General features: G+C 42.6%; 2 protein-coding genes and 1 long non-coding RNA gene across 4 annotated transcripts in view; 1 reads left to right on the forward strand and 2 right to left on the reverse strand.

Annotated features, from left to right (window-relative positions):
* Positions 1 to 1,112, reverse strand: part of LOC135310850 (uncharacterized) — a 239,059-nt gene extending 237,947 nt beyond the window's left edge. The window contains exon 1 of the long non-coding RNA XR_010370825.1: positions 1,074 to 1,112. This is a non-coding gene — a long non-coding RNA (uncharacterized LOC135310850). The remainder of the gene's footprint in view (positions 1 to 1,073) is intronic.
* LOC135310848 (E3 ubiquitin-protein ligase RNF38-like) overlaps positions 1 to 24,317 on the forward strand; it is a 205,611-nt gene that overhangs the window by 78,658 nt on the left and 102,636 nt on the right. The window contains exon 2 of one of the 2 annotated variants that reach the window (XM_064439904.1): positions 2,955 to 3,025. The exons of the other annotated variant lie outside the window; for it this stretch is intronic. Coding sequence (XP_064295974.1) covers positions 2,955 to 3,025 — 71 coding nt within the window. The remainder of the gene's footprint in view (positions 1 to 2,954; positions 3,026 to 24,317) is intronic. 2 annotated transcript variants of the gene reach the window in all.
* LOC135310838 (E3 ubiquitin-protein ligase RNF38-like) lies at positions 13,592 to 23,951 on the reverse strand. The gene is made up of 6 exons (XM_064439893.1): positions 23,694 to 23,951; positions 20,124 to 20,285; positions 18,866 to 18,972; positions 16,354 to 16,438; positions 14,818 to 14,939; positions 13,592 to 13,724 (listed from the first exon to the last, which is right to left on the reverse strand). The coding sequence occupies exons 1-6, from the start codon at positions 23,880 to 23,882 to the stop codon at positions 13,592 to 13,594; spliced, it is 798 nt and encodes a 265-aa protein (XP_064295963.1). The 5' UTR covers positions 23,883 to 23,951.

Below are 24,317 nucleotides of genomic sequence, written 5' to 3' on the forward strand. Positions count from 1 at the left end.
CACATAGACCAAACTAATAGCAATAAAAAAACCCTGTGAAATTGTATTGGGTTTACGTGGCAAGGTTTTGATAGCAGAGTGGGGGGGCTGCAGGGGGGGCTTCTGTGAGAAGAGATCAGGAGCTGCCCCCGTATTGGACAGAGCCAGCCAGCTCCAAGACGAACCCACCGCTGGCCAAAGCTGAACCAGTGAATTATGCTGGTGGTGCCTCTGTGATAAAATATTCAAGAAAGGGTAAAAAATGTCATGCAGCAGCAGCTGGGAGAGAGGAGTGAGAAAATGTGAGAGAAACCACCTTGCAGACACCAAGGTCAGTGAAGAAGGAGGGGGAGGAGGTGCTCTAAGTGCTGGAGCAAAGATTCCTCTGCAGCCTGTGGAGGTCCATGGTGGAGCAGATATCCACCCTGCAGCCTGTGGAGGACCCCATGCCACAGCAGGCAGGTGTGTCCTGAAGGAAGCTGCAGTCTGTCGAGAGCTCACGCCAGAGCAGGTTTTCTGGCAGGACCTATGACCTCACAGGGGGCTCACACTGGAGCAATTAATGAACTGCAGTCTGTGGGAAGGACTGACATTGGAGAAGGTTGTGAAGAACTGTCTCCTGTGGGAGGGACCCCACGGTGGAGCACAGGATACATAAGGAGGATAGAGTGGCAGAGAAGAATTGTAATGAACCGATCACAACCCCTCATTCCTTGTTCCCCTGTGCCTCTCAGGGTGGTGGGAGGAAGTAGAGGAGTCAGGAGTGAAGTTGAGCCTGGGAAGAAGGGGGGTGGGGGGAAGGTGCTTTTACGTTGGGCGCCAAAAATAGACTGTCGTGGTTCAGCCTCAGCTGGCAACTGAACACCACGCAGCCGCTCGCTCACTCCCCCCCCCACCCCTGTGGGATGGGGAAGAGAATCGGACGAGCAAAAGAACTTGTGGGTTGAGATAAGCACAGTTTAATAACTACAATAGAATGATGATGATAAATGATTATGATAATAATGACAGTAATGTTAATATAATAAAAGGGAAAAGGAAGGAAAGGGAAAACAGGGAAAAAATGCAGAAACACGAACGATACAACCGCTCACCACCCGCCGACCGACGCTGCCCGTCCCCGAGCCGCGATTCCTCCTTCCCTCCCCCGGCCAGCCCCTCCCAGGTAGCATACTGGGCATGACGTTACATGATATGGAATATCCCTTTGGTCAGTTTGAATCCGCTCTCTTAGCTGTGCCCCCTCCCCTCCCAGCTTCTTGTGCACCCAGCAGAGCATGGGAGGCTAGACATGTCCTTGACTAGTATAAGCGCTACCCAGCAACAGCCTAAACATCTGTGTGTTATCTCAACAGGTTTTTTTTTCCATGCTAATTTCAAAGCACAGTACTATACCAGCTAGAGTGAAGAAAATTAACTCTATCCCAGCTGAAACCATGACACTACTCTATTTTTATTTGGCAATAAAATAAATTAAACTTCCCCAAGTAGAGTCTGTTTTGCCCATGACGGTAATTGGTGAGCGATCTCCCTGTTCTCATCTTGACCCATGAGCTTCCCCGTCTTGCTGAGGAAAGGGAGTGAGAGAGCTGCTCGGTGGGCACCTGGCAGCCAATGTTAACCTGCCACAGAAATCCAGATTCACTTCAAAGCCTGCTTGTGAGCACGTATGCTCACAGTTTTAAACAAGTGTGACAGCTGGATCAATTTTTGTAGTTTGCAACTAGTATCAATTTTTTAGGTTCAAGCCAAAAATCTAGGTTTAATGGCCATTTATTACATTTATGTACTACTTAAGTAGTCTGTAACAATTTAACGGGTTCAGTGTAGTGAAATCATGTGTGAGGGGTGTTCAGGTAACAGGGGGATTCTACCAATTTTTTGGACTATTTTTTTCTTTTCTAAAATACAGTTAAGGGGTTACTTGAGGAGGGAGTGCATAACCAAAGGACATGCTCTTAAGCATTCTTTCCATTTGAAAATGGAGGGATTAAAACTTTTCTAAAAAATTAACTTTGAAGATCATGTCCTTGAACAAAATAAGTTTATGGCAAAGTGAATGTACTCACCAATTAACTGAAGCTCACATATGATTTTTGGCTTTCTACTTTAAAAGCAAGAAAAAAAAATATTGAAAGCAATTTTAATGTCTGATAAATTTTTGTTTAACTAGTGATGGCAATAAGCAATGACACATTACAAATTTTTTTCCAAATAACTGTGTTGGGAGAAGTGTCTAAGGAGACCCTGCACTAGCAATGATTTCTGCCTGTGCCTGGTCTGTATTTTGTCAAGCATTCTTACAAGATCTTTGAACAGTCCTCTTATGGTCCAAAGCAATGTGAGCCACAAAGATGTATAAAAATGCTGTATGTGAAATTACAAAGTAAAACTATCCACATTTCAAAACTTCAAAACCAGTGAGAAATTGTTAGGGAAAAGCTTTAGGTACATCTTCCACAAGGAAACCATGTAATAATGCAGCTTTACAAATGAGACTGTTTTTTTTACTTTTTTTTTTTTTTAAGTGTCTTTGCTCAAGGGGAAGAGGGAGACTTTTTTCCACAGTGTACAGGCTCAGTATATGGATTCATTTGCACGTTAGCCAAAAGCTGTTCCCAGTTTCTAATTATTTTGGTTAAGTACAGCTTAGTTGTTACTTAAGTTTGTGCATATGTATCTTACTGCATATGTTTTGGACTGATGAACCAGTGCTATTTTTGTTATCTGTAAGCATTTTTTTTTTAAAAAATCTGGATGAAGTTATTGCTGGCACACTGAAAAATGTTTCTCAGCTGTTTATTGTCCTGAATATAAGAGCTGTCAGATACAGATGTTTGGTAAGTAAATATCTCTGCCGTGTAAAAATAGCTTCTGGCTGGTACAGTTGTCTATATTTATTTTTAACGTACACAGGAATTGGGTTTACATTTTCATGCATTTCTTTTCTTTCCCCTCCCCTGCTTCTCTTGTAGGTAGCATTGGCACTTCATTTCAATGCCAGTCAATCCATCAAGATCACATTTGCAGCAATGAAAGTGACAAGGTGAGGTTTGCATAAATGTTCCATTTACAAGGTTCATTTTTTTATGAATCACATAGATTTTACTGTACTAATAGTGTTCATTTTCCAGGCCCAGTAGCTAACTTTCAGTGTTATACTTTGAAATCTCTGGCTTTTTAAGAAGTATATGTACTTATGGCATGGTTTTAGCTGGGATAGAGTTAATTTTCTTCACTGTAGCTGATATAGGGCTGTGTTTTCGACTTAGTATGAGAATAATGTTGATGACACACTGATGTTTTAGTTGTTGCTAAGTAGTGCTTATACTAGTCAAGGACTAGACCAGGCTTCCCATGCTCTGCCGGGTGCACAAGAAGCCGGGAGGGGAGGGGACACAGCCAAGATAGCTGATCCAAACTGGCCAAAGGGATATTCCATATCATATGACATCATGCCCAGTATATTAACTGGGGGGGAGTTGGCCGGGGGAAGCAGTGATCGTGGCTCGGGGACCGGCGGCATCGGTTGGCGGGTGGCAAGCAGTTGCATCACTTGTTGTTTGGGGCTTTTCCCCTCCTCCTGAGGTTTCACATCTCTCTCTCTCATTATTTTCCTTTTCATTTTATGATGATGATGATGATGATGATTACTATTATTACTATTTTTTTTAATTATTAAACTGTTCTTATCTCAACCCATGAGTTTTCTTACTTTGGCCCTTCCGATTCTCTCCCCCATCCCACAGGGGTGTTGGGGAGTGGGCGAGCAGCTGTGTGGTGTTTAGTTGCTGACTGGGGCTAAACCATGACAACTTACTTCACTCAAGACAATCTTTTTAGTTGATTAAAGAGATATTTGTCTTGTTGCATATTTTTTCTTCTTGCTTGCATTCCCTTGCTATTTTAAATATATACTAAATACTTCTGGTAATGTCATAGATTCATAGAATAGTTTGGGTTGGAAGGGACCTTTAAAGGCCATCTAGTCCAATCCCCCTGCAGTGAGCAGGGAATGTCATTGTTAATACGTTAGGCACAGTAACGTGTCTTACTCCTATCGCTTGTGTCTTCTGAGGTTTGAGCTAGTTAACAATGCTGAGGGTTTTTTTGCAGTGGCTTTCTTTTCTATATTTGGAGATGGCAACTGCAGGTTTTACAGACAGGAACATATTGTTCATTACCATACCTTTAAAATATCATCCTATCTAGCACCATCCAAGTGTTTTCATAATCTTTAGCAAGGGATCGTGCTCGCACACTGGATTGCTTTCAGTCTGTAGAGATGTCTGTACATGTCTGTAGAGATTGTTGTTTTCAATGATATATCAGTAATGTATATGTGGGCTACATGATATGTCAGTAATATATGATATATCAGTAATATATGTGTGGAATACAGAAGGAAAAAGTTTTTGGGTTGAATTACCGTCAAGACTTGCTTTCATGTTTCTGTTCTTGTTGGATTTTTTCCTTAACAGTTCCTCTCCTTAATTACACAAATTTATTAACATTACTCCAATATGTAATGTGTTGCATTATTTTCAAGTTTGACACTGTATAATAAGCTTTCTTGCTGACTTGAGAAACCTGGGAAAGGGCATGTATTAGTCAAATTTAATTAATCTTTCTTGAAAGTTGGAATGCTAGCTGCCTGTCAGTGCTCTGATAATCGCACAAATCCTTGTATTTTGAATTGGTGTTATGAACTTAAGATTCTGTTTATAGTATTTTCAGCTCATTCAGAAACCAAGTTTCTTTTCAGAATGACTCAAAATTTTTTCATAATATAAAAGTATGTCCAGACTTAGAATCTAATTCTATGTCAAATATTGGACAAATATGCTAGTTACAACTTGGTAAAAAAATATATTTAAAGTTTCCAGTTCATTTGGTGGTCACTGTCAGGGAGCAGCAAGAGTAGCTGCTCCAAAAGAGCAGGCAAGCTGGGAGCTGAGGGTGACAGCAAGGCAGACAGAGGCAATGGCCTCATGTGCTGGTTTTGGCTGAGAAGGGGTTAAATCTCTTCACTGTGGTGCCTGTGGTGGTCGGGGTCCTTTCCAGATTCCCGAGCTCTGCTGTGTTGGTGGGAGGCTGAGAGGGGCGGGGCCACGGCTGGGGCAGCTGACCCCAACTGGCCAATGGGATATTCATTCCATACCATCTAACACCATGACCAGTATATTAAGGGGGGGCAGTGGCAGCTCGGAGGAGGCGCAGTGTTGGGTTGGTGGGCGGTGACGGGCTGTGTCGCATGCAGTTTGTTTCCGTGGTTCATTCCCCCCTCCGCCCCCCTCGCCCAGGGTTTGTGCCCCTCGCTGTTTTCCTTTCCATTGCATTTTTGTTGTTGTTCTGTTGTTTTAATTTTAATTATTAAACTGTTCTTATCTCAACCCATGAGCGTTACCCTTCTGATTCTATACCCCATCTACCGGTGGGGGAGTGAGCGAGCGACTGTGTGGGGCTGAGCTGCCGGCTAAAACACAACAGTCTTTTTGTGCCCAACGTGGGGCTCAAGGGTCACAGCACCATGTTGTCCTTTTTGCAGTTGGTGTTAAAGATTGGTGTTGGTTTGTTTAGTGTGCTGTGTTCTGCTGTCATTAATAATGTTTTGCCTATGAGATTTGTTATGCAAACACTTGTTCTCAGCTTTATCTGGTAATTGGGGTTTTTGCTGAAACAGTTACTGTACTTTGGATACCACCTTGTTGAGGCAATTAGCAAATATACCTCCTCCTCAGAGAGATTTTATATGGAGGAAATAAATACAGAATGGTATCTTTGCAACTTTTTTCTATGATGTCTCTGCCTCTATTACAACAACCTTTTTGTATCTTGAACATCCTTGGGTGGTTAAGGTGCACTTATTGTTAGTTTTTGGGCATGTTGTTTTGGTTTTGATTAAGCAACTTAAGAATATTACCCAGAAATCTTCCCCAAGCCTTGATAGTTAGGAGTGGCAGGGTATGTGGGATAGCATGGGCAAATACCTAGGGCAGTGGGCACCCCCCGTGTTTTGGAGCTTCACCCCCGAACAAGTGCAGAATCCTAAAAAACTAGTAGAATATTTGGAGAAAGTATGTTGTTATGCTGGGACCTCAAGAGGGACACAGATAACTGCAACGTGCTGGGGCCTGCCCCACGCATACCGAGCCCTGCTCAACAGTATTCAGTGCCCCCAGGGGGAAGAAAATGTCTCTGGATTGAAATGCAAAGTGACTGGCACTGCAGCCACTCAAACCCCCATGACAAGCACTGTGGCTACTCAAACCCCCACGACAAGTACTGGAGCTGACTCAGAGAATCAACCCGTGCCACTATCCGTTGCCCCCATACACAAGACAAAATTTTGGAAGCGGGCATCACCTCGTTTAGAACGGGATGATGAAGAAGCAGGGCCATCACGAGGAGAGGAGGAAGAAGTCATAAATGAAATAGAGACCACCCGATCCCTGTCCTTGAGTGAGTTGTGAGATATGCAATAAGATTTCAGCCATCGTTCAGGTGAACACATTGTCACCTGGCTGCTCCTATGCTGGGATAATGGGGCCAGTAGCCTGGAATTAGAGGGAAAAGAAGCCAAAAAACTGGGATCTGTTTCTGGGGAATGGGTCATTGACAAAGCAAATGGAAAACAAACGCAAGCCCTCAGCCTCTGGGGGCGACTCCTCTCCAGAGTGAAGGAAAGGTATCCCTTTAAAGAAGATGTTACATATTGCCCAGGAAAATGGACAACTATGGAGAAAGGCATCCAGTCTCTAAGGGAATTAGCTGTGCTTGAGGTGATTTATGGTGACCTGGACGATCAACGGTCATCCAAAGATCCAGATGAAGCCGAGTGCACACGTCCCATGTGGCGGAAGTTTGTACGGAGCGCACCATCTTTGCATGCAAACTCATTGGCAGTGATGTCCTGGAAAGATGACGAGACACCAACGGTGGCGGAGGTGATTGATAGACTCCGGGATTACAAAACAAATCTCTCTTCCTTGCTCATCTCTGCTGTGGAGAAACTATCCCAAGAGGTCCAGCAACTCAAAGAAGATCTGTCCTGCTCCCCACCTCGACAGAGTAGTGTCTCAGCTGTTAGGATTAAGCGTCCTTTGGCTCAAAGGAGGGGATACACACCACGGGCCACCCTATGGTTCTGCCTGCATGACCACGGAGAGGGCATGATGAGGTGGGATGGCAAGCCTACCTTGACCCTACAGGCACGGGTACGTGAACTGCAAGGAAGAACAATCACTCAGGGAGGCTCTTCCAGGAAAGCTGCTGCTCCAGTTTCCAGTGAGCAAGTCCCCAGACAGAGGAGTAGAAGCGCAGATTTTATTTCTAAGTGTAATAGAGGGACTCCTGATTCACTTTTACAGGAAGTGAGTTGTGAATGCCATGAACAAAACTAGAGGGGCCCTGCCTCCAGCCGGGTGGAGGAAAGGGACAACCGGGCTTATTGGACTGTGTGGATCCGATGGCCTGGCACGTCCGACCCACAGGAGTATAAAGCTTTAGTGGACACCAGTGCACAGTGCACCCTAATGCCACAAGGTGTATAGCACCAGAACCCATCTGTATTAATAGAGTGAGAGGGGGGTCCCATGAGCTAACTGTATTGGAGGCCGAAGTGAGACTAACCAGGAATGAGTGGCAAAAGCACCCTATTTTACACTGGCCCAGAGGCTCAGTACATCCTTGGCATAGACTAACTCAGGAGAGGGTATTTCAAGGATCAAAGAGGGTACAGGTGGGCTTTTGGTGTAGCTGCCTTGGAGATGGAGGAAATTAAAAGGCTGTCTACCTTGCCCGGTCTCTCAAAGGACACTTCTGTTGTGGGGTTGCTCAAGGTCAAATAACAACTGGTGCCGATTGCCACCACAACAGTACACCGGCAGCAATACCGCACGAACCAAGACTCCCTGATTCCCATCCATGGGCTCATTCATCGACTGGAGAGCCAAGGAGTCATCAGTAAGACCCACTCACCCTTTAACAGTCCCATATGGCCAGTGCAGATGTCTAATGGAGAGTGGTGATTAACAGTAGACTATCGTGGCCTGAACGAAGTCACTCCGCCACTGAGTGCTGCTGTGCCACACATGCTAGAACTTCAATACAAACCAGAGTCAAAGGCAGCCAAGTGGTATGCCACAATTGATATCGCTAATGCATTCTTCTCAATCCCTCTGGCAGCAGAGCGCAGGCCACAGTTTGCTTTCCCTTGGAGGGGCGTCCAGTACACCTGGAATCGACTGCCCTTGCGGGGAAACACAGTCCTACCATTTGCCATGGACTGATTCAGACTGTACTGGAACAGGGAGAAGCTCCAGAACACCTTCAATACGTTGATGACATCATCGTGTGGGGCAACACAGCGGAAGAAGTTTTTGAGAAAGGAGAGAAAATAGTCCAAATCCTTCTGAAAGCTGGTTTTGCCATAAAACAAAGTAAGGTCAAGGGACCCGCACAAGAGATCCAGTTCTTAGGAATCAAATGGCAAGATGGACGTCGTCAGATCCCAATGGATGTGATCAACAAAAGAGCAGCCATGTCTCCACCAACCAGCAAAAAGGAAACACAAGCTTTCTTGGGCATTGTGGGTTTTTGGAGAATGCCTATTCCAAATTACAGTCTGATCGTAAGCCCTCTCTATCAAGTGACCCGGAAGAAGAATGGTTTCAAATGGGGCCCTGAGCAACGACAAGCCTTTGAACAGATTAAACAGGAGATAGTTCATGCAGTAGCTCTTGGGCTGGTCCGGGAAGGACAAGATTTAAAAGATATGCTCTACACCGTGGCTGGGGAGACTGGCCCTACCTGGGGCCTCTGGCAGAAAGCACCAGGGGAGACTCGAGGTCGACCCCTTGGGTTTTGGAGTTGGAGATACAGAGGGTCTGAAGCCCACTATACTCCAACTGAAAAAGAGACATTGGCAGCATATGAAGGGGTTTGAGCTGCTTCAGAAGTGGTTGGTACTGAAGCACAGCTGCTCCTGGCACCCCGACTGCCAGTGCTGGGCTGGATGTTCAAAGGAAACGTCCCGTCTACACACCATGCAACTGATGCTACGTGGAGTAAATGGGTTGCACTGATCACCCAGCGGGCTCGAGTAGGAAACCCCAGTCGCCCAGGAATCTTGGAAGTGATCATGGACTGGCCAGAAGGCCAAGATTTTGTATTATCACCAGAGGAGGAGGTGACATGTGCTGAAGAAGCCCCACTCTATAACAAACTGCCAGAAGATGAGAAGCAGTATGCCCTGTTCACTGATGGGTCCTGTTGTCTTGTGGGAAAGCATCAGAGATGGAAGGCTGCTGTATGGAATCTTATGCAACAAGTCACAGAAACTGCTGAAGGAGAAGGTGAATTGAGCCAGTTTGCAGAGGTAAAGGCCATCCAGCTGGCCTTAGACATTGCTGAATGGGAAAAGTGGCCAGTGCTCTATCTTTATACTGACTCCTGGATGGTGGCAAATGCCCTGTGGGGCTGGTTACAGCAGTGGAAGCAGAGCAACTGGCAGCGCAGACGCAAACCCATCTGGGCTGTCTCATTGTGGCAAGATATTGCTTCCCGGGTAGAGAAACTACTTGTGAAGTCACGTCATGTGGATGCTCACGTCCCGTGGATGCTCACGTCCCCAAGAGTCGGGCCACTGAAGAACATCGGAACAACCAGCAGGTGGATCAGGCTGCCAAGACTGATGTGGCTGAGGTGGATCTGGACTGGCAACATAAGGGTGAACTATTTCTAGCTCGGTGGGCCCATGACACCTTAGGCCATCAAGGGAGAGATGCAACATACAGGCGGGGTCGTGATCGAGGGGTGGACTTGACCATGGCTGTTATTGCACAGGCTATCCACAAATGTGAAACGTGCACTGCAATCAAGCAAGCGAAGCGGGTAAAGCCTCTCTGGTATGGGGGACGATGGCTGAAATATAAATATGGGGAGGCCTGGCAAATTGACTATATCACACTCCCAGAAACCCATCAAGGCAAGCGCCGTGGCCTTACAATGGTAGAAATAACAATTGGCTGGCTGGAAACATATCCTGTCCTCACACCACTGCCCGAAACACTCTCCTGGGTCTCAAAAAACAAGTCTCGTGGCAACATGGCACCCCAGAGGGAATCGAGTTAGAGAACGGGACTCATTTCCGAAATAATCTCATAGACAGCTGGGCCAAAGAGCATGGCATTGAGTGGGTGTATCACATCCCCTGTCATGCACCAGCCTCTGGGAAAATTGAACAGTACAGTGGACTGTTAAAAACTACACTGAGAGCAATGGGGGGTGGAACATTCAAGCACTGGGATACGCATTTAGCAAAAGCCACCTGGTTAGTCAACACGAGGGGATCTGCCAGTCAAGCTGGCCCTGCCCAGTCAGAAATCCTACATACTGTGGAAGGGGGTAGAGTCCCTGTAGTGCATGCAAAAAGTATGCTGGGCAAAACAGTCTGGGTTCAACCCATTTGTGGGATCGCTTTTGCTTGAGGACCTGGGTGCACTTGGTGGGCAATGCGGGAGGATGGAGAAATCCGATGTGCGCCTCAAGGGGATTTGATTTTGGGTGAAAACAGTCAATGAACTGAATGGCACAATGCGAACTGCTATATAATATTGTGTGTCGTCTCTGTCTTGTATCAATGATATCAGAGTACGAGCCTCCTAACCCATGGAAGATAAATTTTGAAACAAGCCGTGCAGCAGTGATGGAACAATGACTGACTCGGTATGCAGCAACCCAACCCAACACACACCATCTCTCCCACCCTGAAAGCCTGATATGGCAGATGGAGCCCAGAGTCGTGGACTGGGTGAACTCAATGGACATTTTAATGGACATTTTACAGGGAAGGTCCATGAACTAAGGGAATGATGCCTGTGTATTATGTTAAAGGATGTGAAGGGGAGGGATGGCGGTTGGTACGGTTGTATTGCATCGTGTGGGACCTGGGCATGGTGTAAATGGTATGGAATAAGGGGTGGAGAATGTGCTGGTTTTAGCTGAGAAGGGGTTAATTCTCTTCACTGTGGGAGTCGGCTACCTTTCCAGATTCCCACGCTCTTGGGATCCCCCTGTCACTCCAGCAATACAGGTGGGTTCTGCCCCTATACACCTTGTGGCATTAGGGTACACTGTGCACCGGTGTCCACTAGAGCCTTATACTCCTGTGTGTCTGATGTGCCAGGCCATCGAATCCATACAGTCCAGTAAACCCAGTTGTCCCCTTCCTCCACCTGGCTGGAGGCATTGACCCCTCTAGTCCTTGACAGAGTATCCGTTACTCACTTCTTGTAAATGCAAATTGGAAGTCTCTTCATTACGATCAGGAGTAAGATCAGCCCTTCTGCTCTGTCTGGGGAACTGCCCACTGGAGACTGGAGCTGCAATGTTCCTGGAAGAATGTTCCTGAGTGCTTGTTTTTCCTTGCAACTCACGTACCCGTGCCTCTAGGGTCGAGGTAGATTTTTCCATCCCACTTCCTCATGTCCTCTCCGTGGTCATGTAGTTAAAACCACAGGGCAGCCCGTGGTGTGTATCCCCTGTATCCTCCCTCTTGAGCAGAGGGACGCTTACTCCTAATGGCTGAATTACTGGTCCGTACAGGTGGGGAGTAGAGCATGTCCACTTTGAATTGCTGGAACTCCCAAGGCAGTTTTTTTGGAGAGTTTCTCCACAGCCGAGACACAGGTCCATAGGGAGGAAGAGAGACTTTCCTTGTATTGCCGGAGTTGACCAGCCAATTCATCCACCTTTGGTTCCTCTCCGTCTGTCCAGGTCAGTACTGCCAATGAGTTGGCATACGACGATGGTGTGCACCGTACCAACTTCTGCCACATGGGTCGCATGCCCTTGACTTCCTCTGGATCTTTGGATAACTGCTCATTGTCCAGGTCATCACGACTAATTCCTTCAGGTACTGGTATAGCTATCTCCATGGTGGTTCTCTTCTTTGGGTACTCTAACTCAAAGATGTTTTCATATTTCTTTTTTTAAAAAATCCTATCATTATTCATTAGCTAAACAACTACTGCCAATATCAAATCCAATATTTCACTTTATGCACAGCATATACTACTGTATGCACGAGGCAGTAATTTTTTTTACTTTATAAAGCCTAGAAATTATAGGACTTTATTCAGGTCAAAAATGTATATTCTTGTGCTGGTTTTGGCTGGGATAGAGTTAATTTTCTTCACTGTAGCTGGTATAGTGTGTTTTGGATTTGGTATGAGAATAGTGCTGATGGCACATTGATGTTTAGTTGTTAAGTAGCGGCTAAGTGTCCCTAAGTAGTGCCTATACTAATCAGGGACTTTTCCAGCTTCCCATGCTCTGCTAGGGGCACAAGAAGCCGGGACGGGAGGGAGCACAACCAAGGCAGCTGACCCAAACTGACCAAAGGGATATTCCATACCATATGACGTCATGCTCAGGATATAAAGCTGGGGAAAGAAGAAGGAAGGGGGGGACATTCAGAGTTATGGCGTTTGTCTTCCCAAGTAACCGTTACACGTGATGGAGCCCTGCCTTCCTGGAGATGGCTGAACACCTGTCTGCCGATGGGAAGTAGTGAAAGAACTCCTTGTTTTGCTTTGCTTGCACACACAGCTTTTGCTTTTTCCTTTTCATTTTTTTTTTTTTTTGTTATTCTTACTATTATGTTTTGCTTTACCTATTAAACTGTCTTTATCTCAACCCACGAGTTTTCTCGCTTTTACCCGTCTGATTCTCTCCCCCATCCCACTGGCGGGGGGGAAGTGAGCGAGCGGCTGTGTGGTGCTTAGTTGCCAACTGGGGCTAAACCACGACAATTCTTTATAGGAATACATTTGTCAGCAAAGCATGAGAACTTATTTATTTTTAAAATATATCTTAAAATGATGTAACATAAGATTACATTTATAGTTCTCTAGGGAATGTTTGACATGCTTCTTTCACATAGGACTGTGGCATATTTGATATTGCAACACAGGCTACAGACAGATTAAAGTAAATTAATAGAATTTTTTAAAAAGTGAGACAAGAAAGGAATGAACACCTTATTAGCAGTAGGTCTGCATAACACAGCTTGTACAGATGTCTCCCTATACGTCATCTTCTAAACTGTATTCCTATCCTCCTCATGTTCTGTACCACTGCTATTCTATCTGTCAACTTATTGTGCTGTCCTGCTTCTAGGTCTTCCCCCCAACTTGTTTTGAAAGAATATCTCATAGCATGCATAAAGCCATAATTTCATGTTGTCTATTTTTTAAAAAAATATATCTCAGTCATGCCTTATACTTATAGATACTTTTTTATTTGCCCCAAGTACTCAAATTCATAGTGATAGCAGGGGTTCTTATAGGAGTGCTTTCTACCAGCGAAGATCATTCTCCTCATATTCCTTTTAAAATGACCCTATTCCAATTATTATTATAAAGAAATAGCTTTTGTTAATCACTAAAAAAGAATATTTCTATACCGTAAGGAGACAAAAAAAAAAAACAAACACGACAAATTCAGCTTGTGCCCTTTTTTGTTACTTCAGAGCCCAAATATTAAATATGACAAACGAGATGAAATGCAGTAGAAAACTAAAGACAAAATGAAACCACAAACTAGGACATTATAAATTGCATCCAACACAGATTTTATTTACCTTAAGCCATTTATCAACACACTTGGCATGAAACTCGTGGTTACAGGGTAAGACTCTAAGTAGCTGCCTTGCCTCAAAGTCACACATACACACTACACACCTAAAAAAAAGACAGCAAATATCTATAAAATTTCCCATTTAATAATAATTTATATTCTATAGGCAAATTATAAGGTGTTTCTGCAAAAAAAAATTTTAAAACCACTGGAGTATCTACAGTGATCAAACTTTTGTGGGTATAGATCTTTAGTGGACCAGTGTAAAATGAGAATTGCTTTTGTTTTGTGCACCATAGTTTCAAATCCCAAAGCAGACAAGGACTCAAACTCATACCCATGGGAGTGCACTGGCCCAAGCAGTAAATAGTAAATACTAGAGTTCATGCCTGCTGATATAAACAGGTAGTGCACATCCTATAGCATATTTCTTTCAGTTTTAAATTTAATTTTAGCTATATTAAAATAAAAAACAGAAAACTTGCTTTGAGTATTTCTCAAAGCCATAACTGATTAAAGATCACACACATTTTTTAGTACGAAAAATTTCTCATTAAATTGCATCTATATTATGTTGTACATGTTTTATAAACACATTTCTTCCCCAGGGACATCATCAACTTAAGTTCTCTGGTATTTTTATTTTTCTTATTCCCTACTATGTTAAAAATAACATTGAAGATTGCTCTAAGTGTAAGATCAGAGAAAAAAACCTCTTCTGTTCAGTTTCAAACATTTGACAGCACTGTATATCACTTTCACTGCCTTTCACTTATAGGTCATTTCTCTGTTATGTAGAACTTTCAAACAGAATTAGTCTTAAAAAATAAGAAAATATGACTGTAAAACTCGAAGACTGTCAAAAGCTCTTCCAGGAGTACTTGAAATTTTAGTAATTGGAAAATATTTCAATATAGGCTGAATTCCAAGTTGATGATGACCATTTAATATCTAGTATGCCAAACAAAAATTTGGAAAGCTTTTTTAAAATACTGAATTTGAACATCTAACTGAAGTGAGACCCTACAGAATTTTAAAGCCAAGATAAATGATATCTGATTCTAAAAATGGTTTAAGAAAATTTATCTTTTTTATTTGAGTGCTTTTAGAGCACTTGTGTTACAGTATTTGCCTAGTTGAGGCTGCAGCCTAAAGGACTGTAAACGCAGTATGTAAATTTGAGATAGATGTACTTACAATGTCTGTTCTGACTGATGATTGCTTGGGTTGAACCTGTAAGATGGAAGTTGTTCAATGTCTGCCTTTGTCAGTCCTCGAGGTTTGGCTTCTCCTAGACGTTCTGCCAAATTCAGCAGTGCCTACGAAACAAGGAATTTGGACTTTTTGATGTTCATTGCTCAAACAAACTCCAGCTGTACCAGAAGTGATTTCTTCTGCCATGTCACTATCCTACCAGGTAGCACAACCCACATGTCCAAGGCATGTTTAGTCTTGCTTCTCTCTCTCTACAACTGCAAGTGCTATGGAAAGATGTCTTTCAATGTTTGATCATTGATCTAACTGTTATTCACAGCTTGATATGTGTTTTGCTTTGTAAGTGAACCCCCTTCCCCCATTCCCCACACAGTAGTGTGAGTAACCAGAAGAAATTGTTGGCAAACTTGCTTTCTAGGAATAGGCAATGAGCCTAGCTCTATGTGGCCAAGAGTTTAAGGGGACAACTTTTGACTCCCATTCCACTTCTTGAGATAGCTGAATTGAGACATGGAGATTTTATGCTGAACCTTTGGAAACAGAGGCATGACATCAAACTGAATAGAGACACTTTCTGATTAAAATTTGTACTCGTTCATACAGGTAGAACACTGTACCTAAGTGCTCCTCATGTAAATAATTTCTGCTCCCTCATGAGGGGCTCCAGAAAAACATCAGTATCAACTTGATAGAGAACCAAAGCACAGAAGTTAAGAGATTTGATGAAAGATGCAAAGAGTACAGATAGTCAAATAGCTCAAAATCTGGAGCCCAACATATCAGCTACAATATGATGCTTCTTTTAACTAGCACAAGAAGTGTTATAGAAGAGCTTGTCATTACACTGTAAATGCTGTGCAACTGCATAAATGCACAGCTCTGAACAGAAGCAAGGAGAAATAGATACATGAGGAGGGGTAGGAGGCAGCTGAGGTTTTCTGAACAGAATCCGATGGGAATCCAACAGCCTGAGAAGCAGCAAGGACAAGAGTTGGGATCGGCCCTCAATTATGTAAGACACCACTGACAATTTATTTCAAAATATGCGACTTGCTGTACTCTCTTTATTGGCAAGAGAAAAATATACATTAAGACATTCTTGCCAACATCACATTTTCCTGAATTCACCCTAAAATGTTAACACTAACCTGTAAAGTTAGCAAGGTACATAAAAAGCACTAAGTTGTAACATATTCAAAAGAAAAGGATATTTATGCTCGCTATTTAAAAATCAAGCAAAATGCAAAAAGAAGAGTCATATCTAGAATGGAAAGTTGAGGAATTTAACCATCGCTAATCTGAAAGGATAGATTCTGGGGAAAGGCAATAGATACAAAATAAGAGTGTTTCTAACATCCAGTTTTAGCAACTAGTATGAAAAAAATGTTTCTAGATTCTGTCTTCATAAACATTGCATTTATTTAATCCCATTTTTTGTCTTTGAAAAGCAAAAGACCATTTAAGTTCATGTATTGAGTTAACCTCTGCTCCACGTGAATTTGTACTTCATACACCAACCTCGTAGTTTTCCACCTCTCCATCTTCCACGTCCAACTCAAAACCGAAAGCTGGTCCAACCGCAGGTGGCACTGGAAGCACTGATCTGCCAGAAGAACAAACAATGATAAGACTCAAGATCTTCCTGAAGGAAAGCATGCAAACATATGGCAGAGGTAGAGTTATGTTACTGATCCTTCTTAAATCAAAAAAGGATTGACATAGATGAATCTATTCTTCTCAAAGAACCAGGGATATAGACAAGGCAGAGACATGTAATGTTTTCTTCACCTCAGTCTTCAACACTGATGGTGGTGCTGGTCTTTTCTCTCTGGTGACCAATGATAGGACCCAAGGGAATGGCAGGAAGATGTGCCAGGGGAGGTTTAGGTTGGATATTAGGAAAAGGTTCTTCACCTGCTGGAGCACTGGAACAGGCTCCCCAGGGAGGTAGTCACGGCACCAAGCCTGACACTATTATTCAAGAAGCACTTGGACAACGCCTTCAGAGCTATATTGTGAATTTTTGGGGTTGTCCTATGCAGGGACAGGAGTTGGACTCAATGATCCTTGTGGGTCCCTTCCAAGTCAGGACATTCTATGATTCTATGAAATTCTAATAATCAGTCAAAAGGTTACATTTGAAATTAAGAATTAAAATTCAAGGTGTCAAAGGAAAGCTAATTGCACCACTTTTTGATACTTGCTGTATTGCATTTTCAAATTGCATGTATATTGTTATAACAACTCATACTTACAGTAATGTTCAGTGCTATTACAGAAATTAATCTCTTGATAGCCTTCATCACAGAGTTAATATTAGTATTGAACAGGGTTTCTGGTTTTAAATTTGACTTATTTAAATAGATAGAATAACAGCTAAGATAAATAACCCAAGTTCACTTAGCTCCCCAATAAAAAAAGCATTCAAGCACTAGAATAGAATAGAATAGAATAGAATAGAATAGAATAGAATAGAATAGAATAGAATAGAATAGAATAGAATCGTTTGGTTGGAAGGGACCTACAACAGTCATCTAGTCCAACTGCCTGACCACTTCAGGGCTGACCAAAAGGTAAAGCATATTATTAAGGGCATTGTCCAAGTGCCTCTTAAGCACTGACAGGCATGGGGCATTGACCACCTCTCTAGGAAGCCTGTTGCTGTGTTTGACTACCGTCTTTGTAAAGAAATGCTTCCTGATGTCTAGTCTGAACCTCCCCTGAGGCAGCTTTGAGCCATTCCCACATGTCCTGTCACTGGATACCAGGGAGAAGAGATCAGTGCCTCCCTCTCCACTTCCCCTCCTCAGGAAGCCGTAGAGAGCAATGAGGTCACCCCTCAGTCTCCTTTTCAATAATACACATAACAAAGACAATTACAATATAGTATTGGGCCAACTTTCACATTGACAGCAGACCCAACTATGCATTCCCATATAACATGGATTTGGCCAGAGAAGAACCTCTTCAGATATAAAGGCAAGAGTGTGCCATTTTTCTGTATTTTAAGTTAAATGATCCTCGTTCCAAGATAGTAATATGGGTCAAAGTTTAATGCACAGCCATAGAAATAAAAAATCCACAGCACTATAAATGTCACCTGATTAAATTCATCAGGAATGATTGTGACACACTGTCCCTGAGTAGACAGGCAAGCGACTATAACATCAGAGCAGACTTTGTCAGAATGCACAATGAAAAGTTTGACGACTTCACTGAATCATATATCTTGGTGCTATTTTGATGCAAGTCAAACTGCGGAGTCAGAAACTACAAATGACAAAGTTGGATTATCTCCCTGTCAATGACACCTTTAAAATAAATCCTCATTTTCTAAGCATTTTGTATTCATTTCAAAAACAGAACCTACGAAGAACAATAAATTCTGTGTCACACATCTAAACTACAGCAGACAGGATCTACTTTAAAAGGTTACTGATAATCCCTTAATGTTACTTCTCTTCCAGAAGTGATTAATCAGGTACAGAAGTTCAAAAGCTGTAACAGATTATCAGTTCAGAAGAAAGAAAACCACCCAAACCAAAAAACACACACACATATATTATGTTTCAGTAATTAAGAGTAAATTGATTTGCCTGGTTGGTTGTGGTTTGTTGTTTTGTTGGTTGTTTTTTTTTTTGGTAAGGACTGTTAGATCTTTATCCTACTTAAGTATACTTTAGGATGTAACCATGGGTATAACTCATAACTGTTATCCAAGAATCAAGTGTAACCATTCTACATCGAACATCTTTAAGGAGATTTCAACAGAAAGAAGAGGCATAGAAGATCCCAAAACTACATTATCATCAAACTGTTCACTTGTACTTGTTTTTTCCTTGCTCAGGTATATATGCTGTTCAAATAGACTGGAAACTTTAAATATAACTACAAGCTCCCTTATTCCTTGAGATTGTCTGAACTGTTTGTACCCTGTGGTAGAGCCCAAACATAAAAAAAAACATTGAGGGGATCAACTAGCTTACAGAGTTATTTAGTAGCCTATGAGTATAATGAGCTTTGGACTTACAGCACATATGGTAATAGGTTGGGATGGTACGAGTGTGGTGGTATTGGTTGCTGTGATCGGTATCTACTGCGCCCTGTGAGTCTTCGAGGCATAAAAGGTGGGTAAGGCTGTAAAAAGGAAGAAAAAATTTAATATTTTCTTGTCTTATTTAATAAAGAAATTAAATGAAAAGTGAATGTTGAAATACATTTTAAATAAGGCAGCATCCAAAAAAAAAATCCAGCCCTGTCCAAGCCAAAAAATACCAGCCTTTTCAAACAATTGTTTTGACCAACAAATCTCATCAGTAATATATAATTATACTATCCTGCAGGAAAAAAGTAACAATGCTAACCAGAAACCCTTGCAAGCTAGCTAATAAGCATTTTGTAAAGCTTAGCCTATATATGGGCTTGTTTGGACAGGCAGGACTTGAATTGGTGAACATGCTGCAAAACAAAAGCTGAGGGCTTTAGACCTGGAGGAATGCGCTGGCTTGCGCGGCTTGTTGGGTAGGAATAAGAGTTTTAAACAACATATATACAGGAATTCTTTCGCTGATATAAGCCAAATATCCATTAGGGAGCACTGCCAGGATGCTCCACAGCAAAACCACTTTAAATAAAGAGCAAGGTTTAAAATTAATAAATAAAGAAATCACATTCAGAGTCGGGCTCAATTACATTCACTTTTGGGAGGAGGGGCTGTAGCCTTTCAACTGCATACAGATATAGTGCCTAAAGAGACATTCAAGTTTACAGCTTCAACACATTATTTCCATAGGAGAAAAAGACTATTTTCCCGTTTCAATTTGCATGCAAAGCTCTTTAGTTTACTTACATAAGTCCTCAGTATGACTGTTTAAAACATCTTGCACTGTCTACTAAAATGGGAGCAGGTAAAGAATTGTAACTGAGACATAAATTGTTTTTTCCTAAAAATACTTAATAGTGAAAAAAAATGTTAGCAGATTTTTAGAACCAAAATTCACACACCACTACTGAAATGATATTCAGAGGCCTTGAGACATTTGCTTTTATGAAAAAGATCGCTCAAAGACTTTGTTAGCATGTTTTCATTCTTCCAAGTTTGAGCCCTCAGACTATATGAAGTCAGTCTAACCGCAAAAACCAACCACCCTGACTTTCCACAGCTGCACCCACTAATGAAATTCAATTGCAAAAATGCCATTTTTCAATGAAATGGTTATAACTTAGAGCAAAGATCAAGAACTTGAACTCCTCATACATGAGGATGTAGTACAAAAAGCAATACTTACAACTCCAAATGAAACCTCTTGGTGTAAAGGATCATGGGTTAAGAACTGGATAGGAGCTGGGGAAGTCAGTGTTGGTGGATGAGTTGATGGAGGGTAGGTAAAGCTTCCTATAGGAAGATGTTCTCCAAGCAGTTCTACTTCATTCTCTATCCTTTGAAGTGGCTAAAAGAAATACAGGGTTTGTTGTATTAATAGAAAACCAGTTTTTAAAATTTATTTTTTAATACCAAAAATCCACAACTCCAATTATATGTTCTGAGGAATTGTGGAAATTTTATGGAGTTGTATTGGGTATATGTGGCAAGGGTTGTTTGGTTGTTTGTTGTTTTTTGTTTGGTTTTTTTTTTTTGGGGGGGGGGGGCTGCAGGGGTGGCCTCTGTGGGAAGAGGTAAGGGGCTGCCTTGTGCCAGACACAGCTGGTTCCAGCTAGCTCAGCGATGGACCCACCGCAGGCCAAAGCTGAGACAATCAGCAGTGTTGGTGGTGCCTCTGTGAAAAACTATTTAAGAAAGGACAAAAAAAACCCTGGATGGAGAGTAGGAGGGAACAAAAAAGAGTGAGAAACAGCAGAGGGAATGCCAAGGTCAGAGAAGGAGAAGGATGAGGAGGAGGTGCTCCATGGCACCAGAGCAGATATTCCCTGCAGCCCATGGAGGACCCACTCTGGAACAGAATATTTCCCAAAGGAACTGTGGCCCATTGAGAACCCATGCCAGAGCAGAGGAAAGGTGTGAAAAGAAAGGTGCAGCAGAGAATGACTGCTATATACTGACCATAACCCCCCACCCCTCCTCCCTCTTGTGCCACTTGGGCACGGAGACGAATCTGGAGAAGAACTACTAGCAGTGGATGAGGATTGAGTCAGGGATTGATTACTTGAGAGAACTTGACCCATACAAGTCCATGGGACCAGAAGGACTACATCCAAGGGTACTGAGAGAACTGGCCAATGTCCTTGCAAGGCTGCTCTCTATCATCTTTAAAAGGTTGTGGAGATCGGGGTAGATCCCTGACAACTGGAGAAAGGCAAACATTGCATTCATCAACAAAAAAGGCCAAAAGGACAATCTGGGAAACTACAGGCCAGTCGACCTTACTTCAGTCCCTGGGAAAATCATGAAGCGAGTCCTCTTGGAACATATTTCTGGGCACATGGAAGAGGGAACAGTCAGCATGGCTATACCAAGGGAAAATCATGCTGGATCAAACAGATTGTCTAGTATGATAAGGTGACTAGATTTGTGGATGAGGGGAGAGCAGTGGATGTCATTTACCTCAACTTTAGCAAAGCTTTTGACGCTATCTCCCACAATATTCTTGTAACCAAGTTCGGATGTTACAGTCTGGATGGGTGGACAAACAGATGGATAAAAAAATGTTTGGATGATCAGGCTTAGATCATAGTGGTTAATGGGTCATACTCTACCAAGATGCTGGTAACAAGTGGTATACCACAGGGACCCATCCTGTTTAACAACATTATCAATCACTTGGAAGAGACAGAGTACTTGCTCATGAAGTCTACAGCTGATATCAAATTGTGGAGGATGGTCCATACACTGGAAGGTAGGGCTGCCATACAGCAGGACGTGGACAGGCTGGAGAAATGGGCCAACAGGAACCTTATGATATTCAACAAAGACAAATGCCAAGTCCTGCACCTGGGAAGGAAGAACCCCTGGCAACAATACAGGCTGGGGAATGACTGGCTGTGAAGCAGCTCTGCTGAAAAGGCCCTGGTGCCCTCGGTAGACAGCAAGCTGAACATGAGCCAAAAGTGTGCCCTGGCAGCAAAGAAGGCTAGCAGTATCTTGGGCTGTATTAACAAGCTAGCATAGCCAGTAGATTGAGCAAAGTGATTATCCACCTTCTACTCAACACTTTTTAGACCTCATGTGGAATACTACATCCAGTTTGGGGCACCCAAATACAAAAAAAAAAAAAAAAAAAAAAGAAAAGAAAAAAAAAAGACATTGATAAAGTAGAACAAGCTCAAAGGAGGGCCACCGAGATGGTCAGGGGACTGAAGCATTTGTCCTATTAGAAGAGCTTGAGGGAACCGGGCTTTTTCTGCCAGGAGAAGAAAAGGCTTGGGGGAGGGGGGAAGGACAACTAACAGCAGCCTTCCAATACCTGCAGAGATTTGATCAAGAAGATGGAGCCAAGCTCTTTACAGTGGTGCATGGTGGAAGGACAAGAGACAACGGGCGTAAGTCAAAATTCCAGCTAAATACAAAGAGAAGCTTTTTCACCATGAGGACATTCAAGCAGTGGAACAGGATCCTAGAGAGTTTGTGTAGTCTCCATCCTTGGAGCTTTTCAAGACCCAACTGGAAAAAGCCCTGAGCACCCTCACCTGACCTCATAGCTGATGCTGTTTTGAACAGAAGGTTAAGCTAGAGACCTCCTGAGGTGTCTTCCAACCTGAATTATCCTCTGATCCTGTGAGCCTATGATCCCTTTCATCAGACTGTATATATAAGGCAGCAACTGATTTCCTTAATAGAGATATGTTCTCAAACTGAAGAAAATACTTCTACTTCACTACCATAATGAATAATTGAAGTTACACTGATGTATGAAGAATTAAGAAGTTTCTTTACAAAAACAACTCAGCATTTCCCTGTGAAGCAAAAATCTTCATTATGAACACCATGATTTATACTTATAAATAGTCTATTGTGCCAATAGATTATTTACAGTGCCAACACCTGACATTTAACACAGCAGTATTTGTTACTGCTCAAAACAGTCTGAGCAGTATTTGTTAGTAATACTGAAATTATTTTGTATTTCTGTATTAATGAAATATTGGTAGAGCTCCAAAGAAACAGGCAAAAGGTGCCTGGCAGAAGACTAGTAAGTGGAAATTACTAACCTCTGGCAGAAGATTAGTAAGTAGAAATTACAAAATGCAATTTTTTTCCCTCGCGTCCAAAATAGCATCTTCTCTCATGTTTGCATAAGCCCTATTATGAAGGCATTAACTTTTCAGCCAAGTTTGTTTAAGTGAAAAGAGTCAATGATTTCCATAAGCAGGGGAGAAAAGAGGTTCCAGTAGGCCATAGAAGGTTTAAGTAATACTTTTCACACTAGTGTTCAGGGGAGATACAGTGGTTCACTCTAAACAAATCGTGAATTAATGTGGTAGAAGCATGCAATAGGAATAATGCTTTGTGCTTTCTAGTCTCTCTACAAAGTTTTATCTCTGAGACCACTGCTGCACTACACTTGGGTCTCTATATTCTCTTTTACTTTCTGGAAGAACACCACCTGCAGAAGCAGTACATGAAGCAAATTTATGTCAGACTGACAGGAGTACAGGCCTCCAGGGAAAAAGAGTGGGCAACAGCTGAGGAAATCTTAAGAGAATCAAAATTAATTTCAAAACAATAATTTTTTTTTCTTCAGACTAAGTCTTGCTCAGATAGCACTACTACAAAACCCTATTACTTACTCTAAATCAGATCCATTTGTTCTCTCAACCAGAACGTTATTAGAAGGACAAGAGCATTATTTGCTGATCAACCTCCAAATATTTTAGGAGAGGGGATAAGAAGCATTACTTACTGAACGTGACTGCTGTGCTTGGAAGGGAACAAATTGCCCTGGAGGTGGCAGGTGAGGCGGGTGATGCGGAGAGAGGTGAGGAGGATGCAAAAGGAAAGGGTCGTTAGAAATCAGAGGTGGGAACGCTGCATATGGTACTGGTAGATGTTGGACTGAGCACGCCTGAAGCATCTGAAAGAAAATGAACATTTTTACATCTAGAGCGAAAGGAGATTATTAAAAGAAAGCAGTCCGCTTACCCTTAGCTTAAAAACACAACCCACACAATAAGTCATTCAGAAACTCAGTGAACAGTGATTCTAGTACAGAACAGGGTCTAAAAGTGTGATGCTACCAGCTACACTTGCGAGGTGCAAAGGGCCTTTTACTTCAGATTAAGTCAACAGGAGTTGGGGGTGTTCACTCTGCATTATCAGGCACAGACTCCGAAGGGGGGAGCAGGCGTTCTTACCATAGTAGTTTCTATTCTCCCCATATATTGCATTTACAGGCACATGCCAAGAAAACAAGCGCTAGTTGGAACTGAAGGAGTCCTAAATGTCAGATTGTGCCCTAAACAACTCTGTTGCCTGAAGTTGGGCCCCTTCTCTTCCTTCCCCTCTTGCTGGTACCTGCTGTCCCTTT

The sequence above is a fragment of the Phalacrocorax carbo genome, assembly GCF_963921805.1.
Source record: "Phalacrocorax carbo chromosome W unlocalized genomic scaffold, bPhaCar2.1 SUPER_W_unloc_2, whole genome shotgun sequence".
NCBI lineage: Eukaryota > Metazoa > Chordata > Aves > Suliformes > Phalacrocoracidae > Phalacrocorax > Phalacrocorax carbo.